General features: G+C 42.6%; 1 protein-coding gene and 1 long non-coding RNA gene across 5 annotated transcripts in view; one reads left to right on the forward strand and one right to left on the reverse strand.

Annotated features, from left to right (window-relative positions):
- The window catches only part of shank1 (SH3 and multiple ankyrin repeat domains 1), an 88,029-nt gene that overhangs the window by 24,690 nt on the left and 43,720 nt on the right, over window positions 1-19,619 (reverse strand). For all 4 annotated transcript variants that reach the window (XM_057346121.1, XM_057346119.1, XM_057346120.1 and 1 more), the window contains 10 exons: window positions 19,267-19,421; window positions 19,020-19,187; window positions 18,008-18,124; window positions 17,718-17,795; window positions 17,266-17,332; window positions 15,282-15,451; window positions 14,803-14,927; window positions 14,526-14,674; window positions 13,457-13,570; window positions 13,093-13,168 (listed from right to left, as the gene is read on the reverse strand). In XM_057346121.1, the coding sequence (XP_057202104.1) occupies window positions 13,093-13,168; window positions 13,457-13,570; window positions 14,526-14,674; window positions 14,803-14,927; window positions 15,282-15,451; window positions 17,266-17,332; window positions 17,718-17,795; window positions 18,008-18,124; window positions 19,020-19,187; window positions 19,267-19,421 (1,219 nt within the window). The remainder of the gene's footprint in view (window positions 1-13,092; window positions 13,169-13,456; window positions 13,571-14,525; window positions 14,675-14,802; window positions 14,928-15,281; window positions 15,452-17,265; window positions 17,333-17,717; window positions 17,796-18,007; window positions 18,125-19,019; window positions 19,188-19,266; window positions 19,422-19,619) is intronic.
- LOC130561662 (uncharacterized) lies at window positions 1,265-6,689 on the forward strand. The gene is made up of 3 exons (XR_008963850.1): window positions 1,265-1,949; window positions 2,219-2,300; window positions 6,190-6,689. It is a non-coding gene; the product is annotated as an uncharacterized LOC130561662 (long non-coding RNA).

A 19,619-nucleotide genomic window follows, 5' to 3' on the forward strand; every position in this document is an offset into this window, starting at 1 on the left:
GAAAACAGTAACAGACATGCATTACTGTACACATCACATAACAAAAAAGGGATACTTCATATCTTACAGTCATCGTTCACTCATCGTCATGTCAAGCTGATACACACTGTCAATATTTTGCAAAATATGCTAAAAGAAATGAATGGCTACAAGTGATTGCCATGGTCACTGAGGGTCAGTTCACTCGTCATTGTGTAAACTACCCATTTAACACGAGTTTCCAAAAAACACAACACGGGACGGTAATAAAGGTCTCAGCACAACAATACATTTACATTGCATTTACATTTACGCATTTGGCAGACACTTTTATCCAAAGCGACGTACATTGCATTACACTATACATTTGTTTCTGAGTATGTGCAATCCCTGGGACGTTGGTGTTGTTAGTGCCATACTCTAACCACTGAGCAACGGGAAAGAACCAACACATGATAAAAGCAGCGTACAACTCAGCTCAGGATAACGCAAACAGGCAAAGCATTGTGCAGCATAGCAAATTGTCGGACAGTGAGCCCAACATCAAAGTGAATACACTCCACAACAAAATGTGCAAAAATGCAACCAAGGTACAAGCACTGCAAGCATCCTGTTGTGAACGGGCATTCCCTTTAATGTACACATGCAGATCACACACTGTGGAAGTACATATGGTGCGTAAGCACACTCGCGCATGCAACACATGCAACAACACAGTAGAACAGTCCAATCCCTTTTACTCCTCTAGCCTCCTGTAAATCAACAGCTAATAGAGCCCAGCACATTCTCTCTCCGTCCCACACACACACACACCGGTTTAGCATTCTGTCCATCAGAGCAGCAGTGTATCAGTACAGAGCTCTGGCTGGAGGCAGACATTGTATTCCGCGCCCGTTAACAGAGGAACAGAAGCCGTGCTTCACACACACACATGCGCGCGCGCACACACACATGCAGCGGCGAAGACGCGCTACACTGGATAATGCACTGGGGCTGCGCGAGCAAGCGCGCTCTCCTCCACGCAGACACGCACACGTCCAAACGCGCATTGCAACACATCCCTGCCTGCCGATCCACTCCATCACTCGGGCAATGTCTTTATGCACATGCGGCACTCCCTCTGCCCACCTCCCTCTTCATCCCTGAGAAAAACAGAAGAACAGCCAGTACCTGTAAATGAACCAGACGCTGCGATTCATAGGGCCTAGCGACGGCCAGGACGACGAGAGGGAGAGAGAGAGAGAGAGATCCTCCTCTCCGCATCCTCCCATCGCCATTTCCCCCCCCTCCTCCTCCTCCTCCACCTCCTCCTCCTCCTACTGCTGCTCCTCTTCCAGCCAGAGAACAGCGAGCGAGAGCCGCGCGAGGGGAGGAGAGGAGGAGAGAGAGACAGAGAGATAGAGTACGAGGGCCTAGCTCTCCCAACCCTTTCATACTTAAGACGGAGAGAGAGAGAGAGAGAGAGAGAGGGAGAGGGAGAGAGATGGTTCACTGTGGCTGCGACAGAGGAGGGAGAGCGAGCGAGCGAGCGAGGCGAGGAGAAAGTGAGGGAGGGAGGGAGGGAGGGTGAGATACAGGGACAGAGAGAAAGAGAACGTGTGGTTGGAAGACATGGTTTGGCATGGAAGAGGATAGAAATGATGCAATTTGATGAAGGGAGGGGGTCCGGGGTGATCGAGTTTGTTTGCTGATTAGCTAATGCATGTGTTGAATGTAAAGAACTCAGGTGCGCCTGCTGCGGTATACGAGATCAGAGCGTTAAGAAGGTGCAATTGAAATGTCAAGCACTGGTTTCACTAGGGCAAGCGAGCTGTCACACGCTCATCTGTCTAACTGTCTCTCTGCTTCCCTCCCTCATCTCTCTCATGTACACCTCTTCCTCGTGTGAGTTTAACAGAGCGAAGGTTTCTATCACTGCCTCCACCAGTTACCGTTTTCCCATTCATAAAACTGGCAGCTGCGTTTGAGAGGTAAAGAGAAGAAGAAAAAGAGAGAGAGATAGCTGTTTCTAGTGCTCTTGTAGCAGAGCCGTAGAGCAACACAGCTCTGAACTACCATCCACCCGTCGTCACCAGCTTCTGAATTGACCTTTTTTTCATTTCTACATTTGTGGATTTTTCAATGCCATTGCCTCTGGTCACACCCGATTCACAATCTTCAGATTCACTATACCGCGGACTGACACACAATACAGCTGAATTATCTGTTTTGCTTTGAATCCTGTTTTTTTTTGTTTCAGGGCAAAAAAAACACCATGGTCGTAATCAGAATTCTGCGTGTTTTACAACAACCTTAAAATGAGGAAAGCAAACCTGTGGAAGGTAAGGCTTGTTTTCAGAGAAGATATCATGAATTTAATTGAATTACAGTTTATTACTGTATTGACTACTTTTTCTTATTTAAAAGAATAAAAATAAACAATTTTAGTTAGGGTTATGTTAAAAATGTCCTCTGAAAATGTCATAATATCTTTACCAATTTTGCTTCTCTAAACCTTTGATATATTCTATTATTAAAGCTAATATTAAATGTCTTGGTTACGTACGTAACCTCAGTTCCCTTTCTGTCAGTCTCTCGACGTTGTGTCGAACCGACAGATGGGGTTTGCTCTTGAGAACAAATCGTCTTCTGACTATTTGGAAAAGGCGAATGAAATTGGCGAATGAAATTTGCATGCCGGACTCCGCCCCGGACATCCGGGTATAAAAGGAAGCCGGCGTGCTCATTCATTCACCTTTTGGGCTGAGGAGCCTGAGAGCATCCCTCGACCACTGCGGTGGGCGGCCAGCGTTGTGGCATAAAGGACACAACGTCTCGTTCCCTCCATCAGGGAACTGAGGTTACATACGTAACCAAGAAGTTCCCTTTCTGTCGGTCTCTCGACGTTGTGTCGAACCGACAGATGGGGTTCCTCTGGAAAACGCCACAGCGCTGTGCCGCGTCACAATCTCTAGCGAGGCGACGCTGACTGGCCTAGGCGTGTCAGACGTGAGCGCCATCGCGAAACTTGTGACCATCCAGTGGAGAGGTAGGGGGGTCCCAGAGCTTTATACGAAAGGTGGGAAGCCCCCTACCACCGGCCGTCACAGGCGGAGGCCTGTTTCTCTAACAGCGAGAAGCCGCCCGACACCGTAAGGGCCACTGGGTAAGCGTTATCCCCCCTTGGGGGGAAAAACACTGCAGAGACCACTTCCCGCCGTAGGGCGGAGATTAGTGGACACACCAGCATGGTCTCACCATTGGGGGAGAACTCATGGGAAAATATGCGGACTGAAGAGTTAACCGCAAGGTGGGAGTCCACCTAGGGAGGTCATGGGTTGCCGGCGCAGGAACCACTCATGAGAATACATCAGACGGAACCACCCAGTGGGGGGGTTACCACGTCTGGAGCACTAGGTCCGGTTAGAGCTATATGGTAGATAACTAACTGTTACCTGGCCTAAGGGGGCAGGGCTGCTCTGCCCAGCCCGGTCCCCAAGAAGGTGCTTAGTGATGGATGGAATGCCCATTCTTCACCCAGTGGGGGGAAGAAGGGAGGCGGAATATAGCGCACTGACCCACCTAGAGGGAATGGGGGAAGGCGCTTTCGCAGGCGTACGCCCTACCGGTTGCCGTTTCTCACCTGTTGCCCTGCAAGACATGGGCTGACATCGGTTCCACTCGGAGGTTGTAGATGTCTGCCAGAGAGGCGCCCTGAGCCAGTGCCCACAAGGAGGCCACACCCCGGGTGGAGTGTGCCCTCACTGCCAACGGACACGGGTGATCTTGAGATCGGGACGTCGTAGTGATGGCGTCCACAATCCAGTGCGCCAGTCTCTGTTTGGAGACAGCCCTCCCCTTCTGCTGACCTCCAAAACAGACAAAGAGCTGCTCAGAGCTTCTGAAGCTCTGCGTGCGGTCCAAGTAGAGGCGCAATACACAAACTGGACACAACACGGATGAGGCTGGGTCTTCCTCCCCAGTGGGGAGCGCCTGCAAGTTCACCACCTGGTCCCGAAAAGGAATGGTGGGAACTTTGGGCACGTAGCCAGGCCGTGGTCTCAGGATCACGTGAGAGTCTCCAGGCCCGAATTCTAGGCACTCTGTAGACACAGAGAATGCTTGTAGGTCCCCTACCCTCTTGATGGAGGCGAGCGTCACCAGGTGGCGGCCGTCTGCGGGCACAGGTGTACCGCGACGACCCGTTCCACCTGGGGGAGGTCGACATAGCCCCTGGCTGCCCCACCATCGAGGGAAGTGAGGGGGACAGAGCTGGTCTGACGGAAACGCGCTGAAAAGGGGGCGTTCCACGTCTTACTGAGCTCCTCATGCACCTCCGGGAAAAACGAGACCGGGGTTGGGCGTGGCTTGGAGTCGCGTCCAGACCCGAGTTACCACGTATACAGCCGCGAGCGTTGGGGGAGGGGCGGTGCGGTGCACTGCAGCCCAATGCTCGTGGCGGCCCGGGAGAGCATGGTTGACATCTCGATGTCCACTTCATCCTGGGCTCGACCCCCCGAGGGAGGGAGCTCCGAGGAATCGTCAGGATCGGATGCCAATAAGTCGCCCTCCAATGCTGCAAGCGACATCTCATCGTCGTCACGTACTTCCGAGTACGTGGCAGAGGAACAAGACGGGGTAGGACCGTCTCCTGGGGGACGATCAGACAAGCGAGATGGGGCGCTAGCGGAGCTCCCCTTATCATCCACACCACTCGCTGTCATGGCCGTAGCCGCTGCGATCCTAGGACGGGAAGCTGACGAGGTGGCAGCTGCTTCCACAAAGAAAACAGCTACCCGTGACCGCAACGTCTGAATAGCCATACGCCCGCAGTGTGGGCATGACGTATCGACAAATGCTGCCTCAGCGTGCCGGAGACTCAAACACCTGAGACAGACATCGTGTCCGTCCCCCTCCTCAATGAGCGCGTTGCACCCACGAGAACAGCCGGACATGCCGCACTGGAGAAATTTGCTCTTTTAGAAAAAAAGGAAAAAACTCGAACACCTCCGGAACTGCCAAGACGCCCAGGGGAGAGTCGCTGCAGGAAGGGACAGTCCGCTGCACCACGTTGTACCGATTCCAGCAGAAATAGATCAGTAGAGACCGTAGAATGATCATAAGATTGAAGGCTCCGAAGAACAAAAGGTGAATGAATGAGCACGCCGGCTTCCTTTTATACCCGGATGTCCGGGGCGGAGTCCGGCATGCGAATTTCATTCCCCAATTTCATTGGCCTTTTCCAAATAGTCAGAAGACGATTGGTTCTCAAGAGTGAACCCCATCTGTCGGTTCGACACAACGTCGAGAGACCGACAGAAAGGGAAGTAGATTTTCCACGGATAAACCTGATTACAGATTAAAGTTACAGACATTGTTCAGATTATTGTTTTGGTGAAGTAAAAAATAATATTGGATTTTTCTGAATGGGGAAATGCGCTACCCCATGTTATGAAAAATGAAAATTTTTCATTTTCCCTCATGTAATTACGGACCTTTATAACTTTCTTTCTTCTAAGAAAATAAGAAGATATTTTGAAAAATGTTTGTTACCAGACATCCTCCATTGACATTTTTCAAAACATATTTTTTTGTGTTCCACAGAAGAAAAAGTCATATACCAGTCTGACTTTCAGACATGAGAATAACCATCTCTTTAAAGTCTCTGTGAACTGGAAGTTGCGATCGTTTTTACTTCCGTATTTTGACGCAATTCCGAGGGGAAATGGGATTTCTAGTGTGAAAAATAGTGGGCGTGGCTTGCTTTTCATATTGTGAATTGATTGGATGTATAAAAACACTGATGCATTTTGAAATGGAACTGGTCGGAGCCATTGAATATGATTATGAATATGATTTATGACACTCGATCTCGCCGCTGTGTGGTCACGTGGTTCATGGAGCCCACAATAGTTCCAAACAAATCTGTGCTGTCAACCTACTTAAATGGATTTTAGCGAGACAGATAACAGCAACTGTATTTGCATAATTTTTACTGAATATATTAGCACATTGTGCACACTGAATACTACATTGACTACATTTATAGTAGCATTTTGTCTGGGGAGTCATATGAATATAAGTTCTAAAATGTATAAACATGCCATTATTTCACCAACTGTACAGTAAATGCGTTTGGGAGACAGTAAAATGAATGGGCTTCAGTGCAGTGTTTGGAACTATTGGTCGCTCCATGACATGAGTTATTTCTGCATTTCATTCTCCCAACAGATGTCTATGTGAGTGTCGTAAGTCTGTTTTTCAACGGCTCTGGAACTGGTAGCAGACTAACTGTTGAAGGGGAGAAGTTGACAGATGCTCCGCCCAAGCCGTCTAATTTACGTCATATGAGATGTTTAGTCACTCAAGGGCGGAAGTGCATTTTCAGATTTTAACTGAAGATTATGAGGGCACATGAATTTTAAAAAGAGAATGACCCACACCGATAAGCTATTTACAATAAACGCTACAGTATTTAAGGGAAAAAATTGATTTTTTTATTTCACTGGGACTTTAAATTCATCATATAACAGAGATCGGTTTGAGCAGTTTTCATCAAACAAGTAAATAATAAATGTGAGTAAAGTAAAAATGTAACCTGTAAGCTTTGCTTTGTCCTATAGTCTCAAAAGAAAAATGATTGTGTAATACTGCTGCAAATGTAAATATAACCATGCTGGACTATAAATAAAAATGTATCTTTCCATTACAGAACCAAATAAAGTTTTAAGATAATATGCATTGGGAAACCGTTTTTAGAACTTTGAAACAGCCCAATCAGCAAAAGCTGTCCTGTCTTGATGTTTCAGTATTGAAATTTGGTATGGGATCTTTTTATAATAACCAATAACCATTACTTGACATCAAATGGACATTCTGACTCCACAAAACATTTGATTGGACAAAAATGTATATATGACCATAAATATAAAATTCATATCATCATCAATTTAAAACTTTTATGGAAGAGAGACTAAGTGCATATGAATGTGACATGGGGGGTTAGCTACTCTAAAATATGTGCCAGCCAGTCTTTCTAAAACCCCTCCCTGACAAAAGACATATACGCACATAGAGACCCACGTGACTTGTGATGGGATGGAGCGTGTCACCTCAATACCACATGTATGAAAAATCAAATGAACCGTGAACAGTGAACTCAGCCTTACACTGACCTTGTACAGGTATCATGATGTCAGTTGTCATGATAGCAAAACTCATGCTCAAGACACTGACCATTGTCACATTTTTGTTTGCAGTTTACAGCAGAGTTAGGGGTTGTGATATCCATGTGATCTGTCAGGACAATTTACCAACTTTTAAAGTGTGCCGAGTTATTTCGTCCTTTAAACCTGTTGCTCTCTTCCTGTCTGTGTACTGTGGCAGATGCATACACTTCCACACCCATCTGCTTCCTTTTCTACCTTCTGTCCAGTTGACCTTTGTTCCTTCCTCTGCTTGTCCTCCCATATATTGCGTTCTGTCCTTTTTTCCGTCTCCTCTTATCTTTCGATCTCACACCTACCCTCCCCCCTCATTTCTGCAAAGATCTTATGAGGGCCCTAAAAACCTTTCACACATGTTCTTTTTCACTTAAAGGGATACTTCACCCAAAAATGAAAATTCTGTCATCATTTACTCGCCTTCGAGTTGTTCCAAATACGTATAATTTGTTTTGTTCTGGTGAACACAGAGAAGGATATTTGGAAGAATGCTTATAACTTTGCACCCCATTAACTATCATAGTAGGATGTTGAAACGATGATAGTCAAAAGTGCCCCAGAACTCCTTGCTGTCCTACATTCTTCAAAATGTCTTGTTTTGTGTTCAACAGAACAAAAAAAAAACATAAATACATTTTTCCTACTATGTGAGTCAATGCAGGGCAAGATCTGTTTGGTTATAAGCATTCTTCCTCTGTGTTCATCAGAACAAAGACATTTATACAGATTTGGAACAACTCGAAGGTGAGTAAATAATGACAGATTTTTATTAAAAGGTCCAAGTTACTCTTTCTATGACCAAGGCTGTCAAACAAGATGCTCTGTAAATATTTACCAAACAGCTTCAAAATATAGTGTCATAAGGATTATTTTCATCATGCTTTTACAATGCTTTGCCCCCCTTATGGTGCTCCATTAAAACGAAAGCCATTGGCATTCAGATGAACACGAGGATGGGTAAATGATGACAGAATTTTAATTTTCAGGTGAACTATCCCTTTAAACATACACTATCTGTGCCGACTGGACAATGCATGCACGGGAAGGTAGCGAGAGACCCCTCCCCCTCCTCCAGACCCCTCCCCCTTCCTTTAACAATGTCTGTAAACAAAGCGGAACCTATGAATGAAGGAGGAGAGGAAGCGAGAGAATCGAAAAAGAGGAAGATGCAAAGCCACATCTCTGAGGGAGGGACAGAAATGATGAGGGATGAGGCAGAGAATGCCAGGAAGAACAGTGAGAGGAAAGAGAAAGGTAAAGGAAAGAGAAATCCAGAACTCACATCATCTCTATCAAAGCCTCTTTCGTTGTGTGTCGATGTTGTTCCTCTGCCTGAGTCTCACCCCCCTCACCTCCTTCTTCTGTCTCTATGGCATTGCTTTATCCACAATCTAACTCCCTCTTCCTTTAACTCTGACATTCTTTCTATCCTCCAGCATGGTAGACTACACCACACCGCTGTTCATTCAGAGCATGTTTGTGATAGAGAGAGAGGCGGGAGAGAGGGTGAGTGAAAGAGAGAGAGAGAGAGAGAGAAGCAGCAGGAGAGAGGGGTAAGGAAGTGTGGATAGTGGCAGAAGGCATATGTGTTAGCCTGTACAGTATGTTTTTGAGCGTGTTCCCATTTTTGCATCAATGCCAGAAAACTTGCTCGCCTGGTATGTTTTCCGTGCAAGACCGCACAGCCTGGTGTGTTCATGCACCGAAACGGCATAGGTGCAGAGGTCTTTAGTGAGCTTTTACCTGGAATGACAGTGTACATCCTTGACCCCATTTCACGGACCACTGCCCTACAAAGAGATCACGTGTGCTTGAAAGTCAGAGAGTGCTGCAAGGTGCTGCAGGATGGACACTCGTGGGAAAGATTATGACCCAAACGAACACGCAATGACAGAGGAATACAGAGAGCATAGAATAACACACTGTCTGTATTATATCAGACTATTTCTATTATTCTCAGGATATTAAAAAACAAGCTGTATTATCTTTAAATAATCACTATGTTATCAAAGTAGACAAATCTTTAATACTTTTCATTGGTTAAATATTCGGATGTAGTGATGTGTGGGGTCCTAGAAAAGTGGGCTGAGACATAAGAGGAATAAGAGAGACATGCAGTTTGTAGGCTTTGTTCAAGAAAAGAATGACAAATGTTATCCCTCACGACTGTCTTAAGTTGCCTTTGTCACCAATTGGATTTAAAAATAAATAAAAAGTGTGGTTACTGCATATGCTGACACATTTCACTGTAGTGCTCAAAAGGAGGCAACATAAGTTGAAGTCTTGGAAATCCTAACTTCTATTTGTTTGGTTGAGTGTTTCTCAAATCTATTTTGTCTTATGTACTCCACAGCATCATCAAAAAGGTTTAATGAGCACCAAACCAAAATAGCGTTATTTCTCTTTACTCCAATAATATTGGATATCACTGAGCCTTACAATTTATATTATTGCAAATACTACAATGATTCACATAAAAAATCATTTGTCAAACAAACTCACCAGGTAGCCTCTGTCTTTTTAATAAGACACTTGAGCTTGTTCGTCTTTCACAAGTTTTGACAATTCTTTTTCGCAATCACAGAGAAACTTTTTCGAGAAAGACCTAACTGCAAATTTATTTATAAATGAAATCCAGTGAAGTCATAATTTCTGTTTTAAAGGTTTAACAAAGCAAAGACAGAATCTTCCTAAGTACTCACCGGAACCTGCTTAAATGCCCCCTAAGGTATGCGGAGCACTAGTCGGGAATCACTGTTCTAAATTAAAGTGGCAAAAGACCAAATTCAATAAAAGCATTAAGCGTGTGAGAGGGGCTTTTTAGAGTTAAATGGTCTGTTCTCAAGACATTATAGGATTGATAAGCACACCTCAAGATCATCTTAAGAGAAAAAGGAGAACAAGTGAACAAATATTAGCCATCTTTCACACCCCATTCCCTTCTGCTTTCGTAATGTATGTATCTTAAATTCAAATCATCACTTGTGTGATCACCATCTATGCATCCAATCACACATCTTTCTCTCCCTCGCTCTTCCTCTTTAGTGCCCTTCATCGTCTGACCTCCAGATGGAGTCACCACAGGGGTGGGAGGGTGATGGAGAGAAAATGAAAGAGTGCAGGGGGTGAGTAAAATGGGAGGAATTAAAAGAGAGAGTGAGCGCAAGGGAGAACAGGATGAGGGGGGTGACAAAGCCAAAAATAGAGAAGTAAAAAATGTTGAAGCTCAAACGCAAAGAGTATCAATATTAGATCAGTGTGTGTGTGTGTGGTCAGCGAGATTCAACGCGTTAATAATAAATGTGATTTATAATGTGTATATTTGTATGTAAATAAGTTGATGGGATTGTATTGTGTTGTATTAAAGGCTGCTGAGATGAGGTGACTGTGAGCTCCATCCGTGACTGGGACAGAATGACATCACATGAAGCTTTATGTTTACTGCGAGGTGTTAATGAAAAGAGCGCAGCAGTGTTCATTTACCAGCACATGACTCACCGACAGCTAGACAGAGAGAGAGAAATGCCTCTCAGAGATCATGACATGGACACTATAAACAGATATTATAAAGTCTGTTCATAGTCTTTAAAATGCCTTTGAGCGCAGAACTGAGAACAAAAGTCACCATGAGTTCTCCAGGACCAAATAACATAGACAACTTATGCCCTGTCTTGGAAAGTATACTTCATGTACTTTACAGGCGTTCAACACGTGCATTGTGACAAATTGCAATACCTCTCCTGGCCTACAGGGGTCTGTAAGGAGCAGTTACTGTAAGCAGATCTTACGGTGGGATGAATGGGCTCTCACTAAATCGTTGGTGTTTCGAGTCAGATCCATGGGCGTGGCTTGTTGGTTTTGACTAAATCCTTGGTGTTTCAAGTCTTACGAAACCTTTACCCTAACCCTAACCTAACTCTAACCATCTAAACTACCTATGATTGTATGACTTGCCAAAAAACACGGTTGCGTGATGACGTCAGACTCGAAACACCAAGGATTTAGTGAGAGCCGTGATGAATGACACAAACACGGTTGCCACCTTGTAAACAAATGACAGCTAATAAATTGAAGTCAAATTTAAAATGAAAGAATGTGCGGTTACCAAAATACGGCAGTGTGCGTACAATTCTATAACGAAATTTGCGTCATGCATAGTGTACGCTGGCCCTCGCGTATGCGTAAAAGTGAGGCATACTTTGGTCTTTACTCCAACCCTAACATGGACACATTTCAACATCAAGATTAACAGGTTAAAATAGCTAAAAAAAAATAAGTTAACAAAAACTCTCCACAGAAAAAGCAAACATTACATTTTGACATTGTGAGCTACACAACTCCTCTTCAGACCTTGTGTTAACACACAATTTGATGTTTAAATGTGTCACCTCAAATGTGCTTAATACTTAAAATGTAAAGTTATTTAAACTTAACAGAATATAAAAGAGAAAACAATAAATAAGTAATATGGCTAATCACAAAATCCGCAAGAACCTATAAGATTTAAAGTTGTCGACATGTGTTTAAATGTCGTTTCTTTACATTTTAATTCAGCTAAATAGTTCAAAATATTGATAGTTTTCGCACACAAACAGCATTTCTCTTCAGAATACATTTATTAACCCACTGGAGTCCTTTGAATAACTTTAATAATACTGTAGATGAATGTACTGTACATGTTTGGATGTTGTAAGTTTAAGAACCATAATAAGATATCATGACTATCTGGGATGGCATGTGAATTTTCATTTTTGGGTTAAACTACTCCTTTAACATAACAGACTGCTTAACAGGCAACAAACATTTCGACACATGAATCACAAGCTGGCATCTCTGTGTCTGTCAGTCTATCACTCACTCACAGCAGCAGCGAGGCCTCCTCAGGTGAGCCACAGCAAACAACAGCACTTCAGAAGCAACAGAAGTTATCCTTGGGTGTGAACGAAACTCAGTGAAACCCACAAGAAACGTGAGCAAATAGATGAAAGAAACCAGACTCGCTGTACAAAAAAAGAGCACAAATCTCCTCACGGCTCCTGACAGAAGCGAGTGAAGAATCTGTATATGGATTAGAGCATCCTGTGTCCAGCTTTGCTAAAAGCCTCAATCATCACTCACCAGAGTATAAAGACAAAGAGAGAAGGTCCAGGGATCCCTGCTGAAAAGACCAGCAAGCTTGATCACCACCATATGTTGGGTTGTGGCAACAACCTTAATGGTATAGTCCACCCAAAAATATAAATTTGTCAAAAATAAGAATAAACAATTCATACACAAAACAGACTAAAGTCTAAACTGCAGTTTAGACTCAAATAGAAAAGGACACATAAAAACCTGAATTGTCTTTTTTTCACCAGAAGAAATACTGGTTCACCAACTTTCTTTAGCCAAATTCTCCTGAACCATGACCAGCTCGAAAATTCCTACTGGTCTATGCCGGTCTCCTCAGCAGAACAGCACAACTTAAAGGTCCAGTGTGTAATTTTTTGGAGGATCTATTGACAGAAATGCAATATAATATACATAACTATGTCTTCAGAGATGTATAAAGACCTTACACAATGAAGCGTTATGTTTTTATCACCTTAGAATGAGCTATTCCTATCTACATACAGCGTGGGTCCCCTTGCATGGAATTCACCATGTTGTTTCTGCAATAACCCTAAATGGACAAACTGCTCTAAAGAGCGCATTTCGTAAATATGCTATCTCCTTTGGCAAAGAAGCAAAAACAAGACGACATCTTAGTCCTGTGTCAGCCACCGTAGTACTTCTAAAGGGAGGGGGTGGAGTGAGCCATTGGTTGCAATGCACAACCTCACCGCTAGATTCCGCTAAAATCTCCACATTGCTCCTTTAAGCTCAAGTTAACGGAAAAACAGTTTTACATTAATTGTGAAAGTGATCTTACCTGGGCGCATCAAAGCTGTCGTAAGATCCAACGGTGTAATGCCGAAAGAGTCGCTTGGCTCGCTCACTGCGGCTCTCTGAAACATGCACACAGATGTAGCTACAGCAGTGCAAAAATACATTTGACTTCAAATTTCCTCCTCTGGAAGAGTTCTGTATTCCAATTCGAGCCTGCGTGAAACGGCAGTCAGTCGCACTTCGGCAGTGTCCTAAACTATCAACAGTGTTCAAGGCTGTTCTCTCTCGCTGATGTTGACATCACAGCAGCGGAGGTGCTGTATCAGTCTGACAGTCCTACAACTATAGCTGAGACCATCTAGAGGGTAATAATCGACTGATAGTTGAAACTGTGAAAGGAGTCTCACCCGATCGATTGTCCAGGCTGCGAAGTGCAACCTCCTCTACGCAGTCAGAAGGGAACCAGCCGGTGCGCCCTCGAACCGTCCCCTCCCAGTAGCCTCCTTCACCTACACTCAGCACTGAGAGAAACAAGAGAGATACAGATAGGTGTGTGTGTGTGTTTGGGAACTGTAAACATGTGAACAATATACAGACACAAATACACACTGTACATCAGAGACGGCATGCCCAGTCGTGCCCTGTCGGACTTTCTGAGGAAATCGATGTTGATAAAAAGTTATCATTGATGATTAAGTTGTGTGATTCTTGTAGTTAAAAATATTTGTTGGAGCATTACATGTATTTCAGTGAGTCTTCTTACACTTATACATAATGGACTACTTGAATTAAGTGTCTTTTCTTAAAGGGATAGTTCACCCAAAAATAAAAATGTATTAAATTATTCACCCTTATGTTGTTCGAAACTTGTTAAGACTTTTTTCTTCTGTAAACCAAAAACGAAGCTATTTAGAAAAATGTGTTGTGCCCATACAGTGTCAAAGTCAATGAGGGCCAATGTGGTTTGGTTACCAACATTCTTCAAAATATCTTCTGTAGAAGAAAGAAAGTCATACAAGTTTAGAATGACATGAGGGTGAGTAAATTATCAAAGAATTTTCCTTTTTTGGTGGACTATCCCTTTAAGTCTTGTTTTATTCCCTCTAGAGCACAGATACACCAAAACACATGCACATTAAGGAGTATTTTGACATTAAGCATGCAATGTCATTATTGCTTAATAGTTTACTTAAGTTTGATGGCACGTGCACATGTGCAGGCTAACATAACAGATCTAAACTTGTATCCTTTCAATTGCAAACGCATACACTAGCACGCCAAAACTGTTTGCAAACAGACATATACTGACATACCAACACATATCACCAGAATACATACACAGACAACGTTTATCCACACCTGTGAAAAACATACAAAAAACAAACACACATTTAATGGCGCTTCGCCAATGTGGACGAGAGACAGATATTCACACACAAAAAACGATAGACGCTGTTCCTTCACACACACATTCACCTTTGACTTTGTCTCCCTTGTTAAGGCTGATCTCACGGTCCCCCTGGGCAGAGTGCGAGCGGGTGGCCACAAACACGCGCCCAGGTACGGCGCTATAGAGACGTCGCCGCTGCCCGCTCACTGTGCCCTGACTACTGATGGAGCCCGCCCTTTACAAAGACACGTAGATGACAAAACATTCATTTATCCACATCTATTACAGGTTAGAGAGGATCTGAATTTAATGTTCATTTAGAGTTTGCTGAATGACAATATATAAACTCGTCGCTTCCCTCACCCTTGCCTGCCACGTGGCTGTCTGCTTCGTTCATCTCTGTCTCCTGTTCGGCCCCGGGACGGGGAACGGGTTCGGGCACCGCGGGGACTGCTGGAGCTGCGCAAGGTGCCGCCGTGCTTCTGACCCTGACAGATAAACACACACATATAAAGATAACGGGTAACGCTGATAAAGTGTTTTCGTGAGACCACCTTTGGGAAACCAACAGGGTTAAAAAGTGCTGTGGAGCAAAGGGGTTAAGGTTTGGCTTGTCAGCATGACCCGGATAGCCCCTGTTGATAGATGTACTGTAGTAACTACATCATCTGTCTGCACAAAATTTTCTATTGATGGAAATTTAAAAGTACTTTAAACGTCTTAAAATACAGAAAGTGTTTCATCAATGCCGGGTTTTGTTTCTGATATTGCCATTGAGTATAATGGCAATACTAATAATGAATAGCTTTACTATCATGAACCCACATGCACTAATCGATTACCTGCACAGATACAATGTTTGATCCAGGTGCGTTGGGAAAGGCAATCCAGTCTGGTACATTCATGCTGTTATCACTGTTGGCCCGCAAGAATGGGTGAGGATGGGGCAATCCAAGAGTTCGGCCACTCTCCCTCCTCTGGGGGGCGTACTTTGGAGACTCCAGAAAGGGAACTGACATCAAATAGAGACAGAATAAGAAATTGAAAGAGATGCAAATGCTGCATTCCAATTCACCTACTTATACTATGCCCAGAAATTATGCAATGTTTTTGTTATGGAGAAGTATATACATTTTACTGCATAGCAAAATAGCATGCATGCATTTGGAAAATACTAATGTGAAACAGAAGTGGCTGTTGTTTTCGTGGATGATATTGTGATCATTAACAGTTCAACACTTGAAAAAACATCTCTTCTTTGCACTTGAGTATTTATTTATTTATTTATTGTGTTTAATGTTTACAGTACTTACATTTACTCATTCAGTAATATCACAATTTTATTAAAGCATTGTGGGTAGACTAGTGGGTAGTCTACTAGTCTACTAGTGGTAGTGGGCAGTCGTGGCCTAATGGTTAGTCGGACTCGTGACCAGAAGGTTGCCTGTTCGATTCCCAGGGCCGGTGGGTAACAACTGAGGTGCCCTTGAGCAAGGCACCTTACCCCTACTTGCTCCCTGGGCGCTGCAGTGATAGCTGCCCACTGCTCCGGGTGTACGTGTGTTCACCACTTGCTGTGCGTGTGTTCACTACTCTCTGGATGGGTTAAATGCAGAGGTCACATTTCGGGTATGGGTCACCATATCTGACTGATAGGTCACTTTCACTTTTCACTTAGACTAATATCAGCTGTTTGAGTGTTCATGGATCTACACTTCACCGGAAACAGTAACCATATGGCTCATTTGAGAATATTCATTTCAACATACTTTGATTTGGGGCATACTAATTTGAATTTTGAATACTATTTAGGACAGATTGTGTTTGCAATCTTGAATGGAGGGAAATAATGCAGATTATGTTCTTTGAAGTAGATTTTCTATATTAAAGCCAAGCTAGGAATCTAAGTTGTGGTGGCTTTTAAATGTGCTTTAGTATAGAAAGTATGGTACACCCAGTGTTAGGTAAGTTACTCCGAAAAAGTAATTAATTACTAGTTATTAATTACATATTCAATAGTGTAATTAGATTACTGTACAAATTACTCTCTACCAAAAGTATTTAAATACTTATTACTAATTACTTTCTATATCTTATATCAACTTTGATTAGTTAAGTGAGTCAAGGATAGACATAAAACGACTCTTAATTCATTCAAATAAATCATATAAAACTACATAAAGTACAATTTGTTATACAAGTCAGTTAATAATGTGAGAAAGATACATTAATGCATGCATTTTAAAGTTAGATTTTGAATTTTAATGTCAATTCCACTATTGTATACATTACACAGTATTTAATTCAGTTACATCAGAAGTAACTGTAATTTAATTACAGAACAAATAAGAGTAATCCCTTACTTTACTTTTTTAAGGGAAAAGTAATTAAAGTACAGTAACTAATTACTTAGTAACTAGTTACACTCAACACTGGTTACACCTTACACAAAACTACTTATTTGAACAAGTGTTGTCTATACTTTCTGTGTAGGGAACCTGCACTGAAAAAACAACTCGTCGGCTTTACTTAATTTTTTGTGTTAATTTGCTTAATTTTTTCACACAGTAAAGTAACATTTCACTTTTTTTTGGCAAGTTTATGTACACAGTTTTTTTAACTGTGTGCAAAAAAACTAAATAAATTAACACCAAAAAATTAAGTAAATCCTACAGTTGTTTTTGGAACGCGCAGGTTTTTGAATTTCGTAAGTTAAAGAAAGGCAAACGCATCCAGCTCCAAATGTCACACAGTTTGAAGGGAAAAGTAAACATCAAACACAAAATAAAAATATCGCCACAACCAAAATAAGTCTCTGCCCCTTACCTACGTCTGATTCACGATGGTTCTTAATGATTTCTCCCAGCTCAAAATGGCCAGACATCACAGCCACCTAGAAAAGAAGTGCACACGCGTTTAATATTTGCATCTGTGAATGACGCACAGTGACGCAAGGATTTGGAATAACACAATATAAAGCCCGCACACACACCTTACATTCATTTTAAACACAAGCACACACGCTCAGAGTCACAGCTGGCTGTGTAGAAATGAGGAAGGTTAAGTTGAACTATTTTGGCTGGCTGCAGCTTCACTCCACCTGAGTCTCACAACGCATACCAAAACACTTATTCACAAAAACAGCCTAAATCAATACACCACACTTAGGTTCACAAAAGAAATGCTACAAGAGGGGAGTTTGGGTTTCTTTACTCGGATGCAGAGTGTTGAATAAACAAACACAAATAACAGCCTACGACCTCGAGTCTCATAATTACCTGGAAGGGGGTCTGCCCACTGTTGTTCTTTGTGTCCTTACTGGCTCCTCGATACAGCAGAATGCGAGCACAGCTCTCCTAAATGGTGATATTAGACAATAATGACTTCAAAACTTTGAAGACATCTGATACTCACCATTAAACGTAACAAGCGACATTCTCTGTAAATACACTTTTGGATTCACAATAGTTAAGTTCAACACACCGGCATACGTTTGTTCTTTTCAGTAGGATCCACTGAGAAATGTGATTGTTTGACCTGATTTGTGTGTCTAGACTGGCAACCTTACCTTATTATATAAAGCACATATGTGCAGGGCAGTGTTTCCTGAGGCATTCTGGGAAGAAGAGTCCGCACCATAAAAAAGCAGGTGCTCTAAGTGTTGTGAGTTTCCATTTTGACAAGCCTGGAAATGGAGGGATAGACAAGAAGGAAATGAAATATGATGGCTGAAGAGTAGAGAAGGAAATGCAGGGCCGATCAGAGAGGAATAGAGAAGTAATATAAAGTATATATGTATAAAGGCAAAGGCAGAAATAGTTGTTTGACACGAGGAAGGGAAAAGAGAAAGAGAAGAAGAGATTTTATACATTGTCAGAAGAGACACCTTCGCTAATTAACACCAGAGTGAATGTGTGAGTGAGAGGAAAGGAATGAAAGAATCAATACAGAAGTGCACACGTACAGAGGGAGAGAAGGATAAAGACAGAAGGCGAGTGAAAGACAAGGTGATGTAAGAGATTATTTAGAAGAGAGGCATTGATACGTACAGTAGTAAAAAAATAACACACAGACCCAGTGTGATGAAGATGCAGAGATGAATGGTGTTTCCCATCAGCCCTGAGACACGTAGGGATTGAGAGAATGACGTATCATAAATGAGAGAGAGAGAGAGAGAGACAGAGAGAGGGTGAAAGGGAGAGAGAAGTAGCAACTGTATGTCATGAAATGATGATTTACAGTGACAAATACAGCGTGGTCCAAAAATCCACTGGTGACTTAAGATGTCAAGCTAAAATTAACAGTATTTAGTATTAAGTTTTATATAAAGAATTTTAAATAATATATCTTTATATAAACGCCTTTTCGCTTTATGACATGGTAAATGATAAATTAGCCTATTTATTTTATTAGTGACCTTAAAAAAGTACCAAATATCAATCATTTTATGACAAAATCTTTTGCAGAATAACATTAAATGTAGACTTTCACTGTGTTTAAATGAACACACACAGACATTCATTTTTGGCATCTGTTCTGTTTGGCTTCAATTAGAAGCTTTTCTTTTTTGGTGTCTGTACCTGATGGGTCTCGTCCCAGCCATTCTCATCACGGAGCCCCAGCTTGGCTCTGTGGTACAGGAGGGTCTCACAACAGGAGGTGTCGCCTCCAATCAGCACAGTGTGGTACAGTGGAGTCAGCCCACGACGGTCTTTATAATCAGGAGACGCGCCCAAAGACAACAGTGTCTAAAAACAATTACATTATTTTAAATATGATAACAATTTCATCTCAGTCACGGGTATCTGTTCCAGAAGTAAAGATTACCAGTAGGGCAGTGTGTCGGTGTGTTCTGACGGCCTTGTGGAGAGGTGTCAAGCCATCCTTTGCCCTGAAGTCAATGTGAGCTCCCCCCATCACCAGAACTCTGATGCTTTCACTTCCACCCGGCTCTGTCTGTACTGCCAAAGTGAGTGGGGTCTCTGCCATACACACAACGCAATGATCAATTATTAATATGTTAATAGGTTAATGCATACTTACAAGCCATGTGGAAGTACTTAAATCATAAATGTCCAGAATCAAAATGATTTGAGCAAGTAAAATGAGTTGTACATTGTTTTAAATTAACTAAACATTTCATATGAACCTTTTAAGAACTGCAGAACACAAAAGAAGAT

Source organism: Triplophysa rosa, linkage group LG11 (assembly GCF_024868665.1).
Source record: "Triplophysa rosa linkage group LG11, Trosa_1v2, whole genome shotgun sequence".
NCBI classification, from domain to species: Eukaryota; Metazoa; Chordata; class Actinopteri; order Cypriniformes; family Nemacheilidae; genus Triplophysa; species Triplophysa rosa.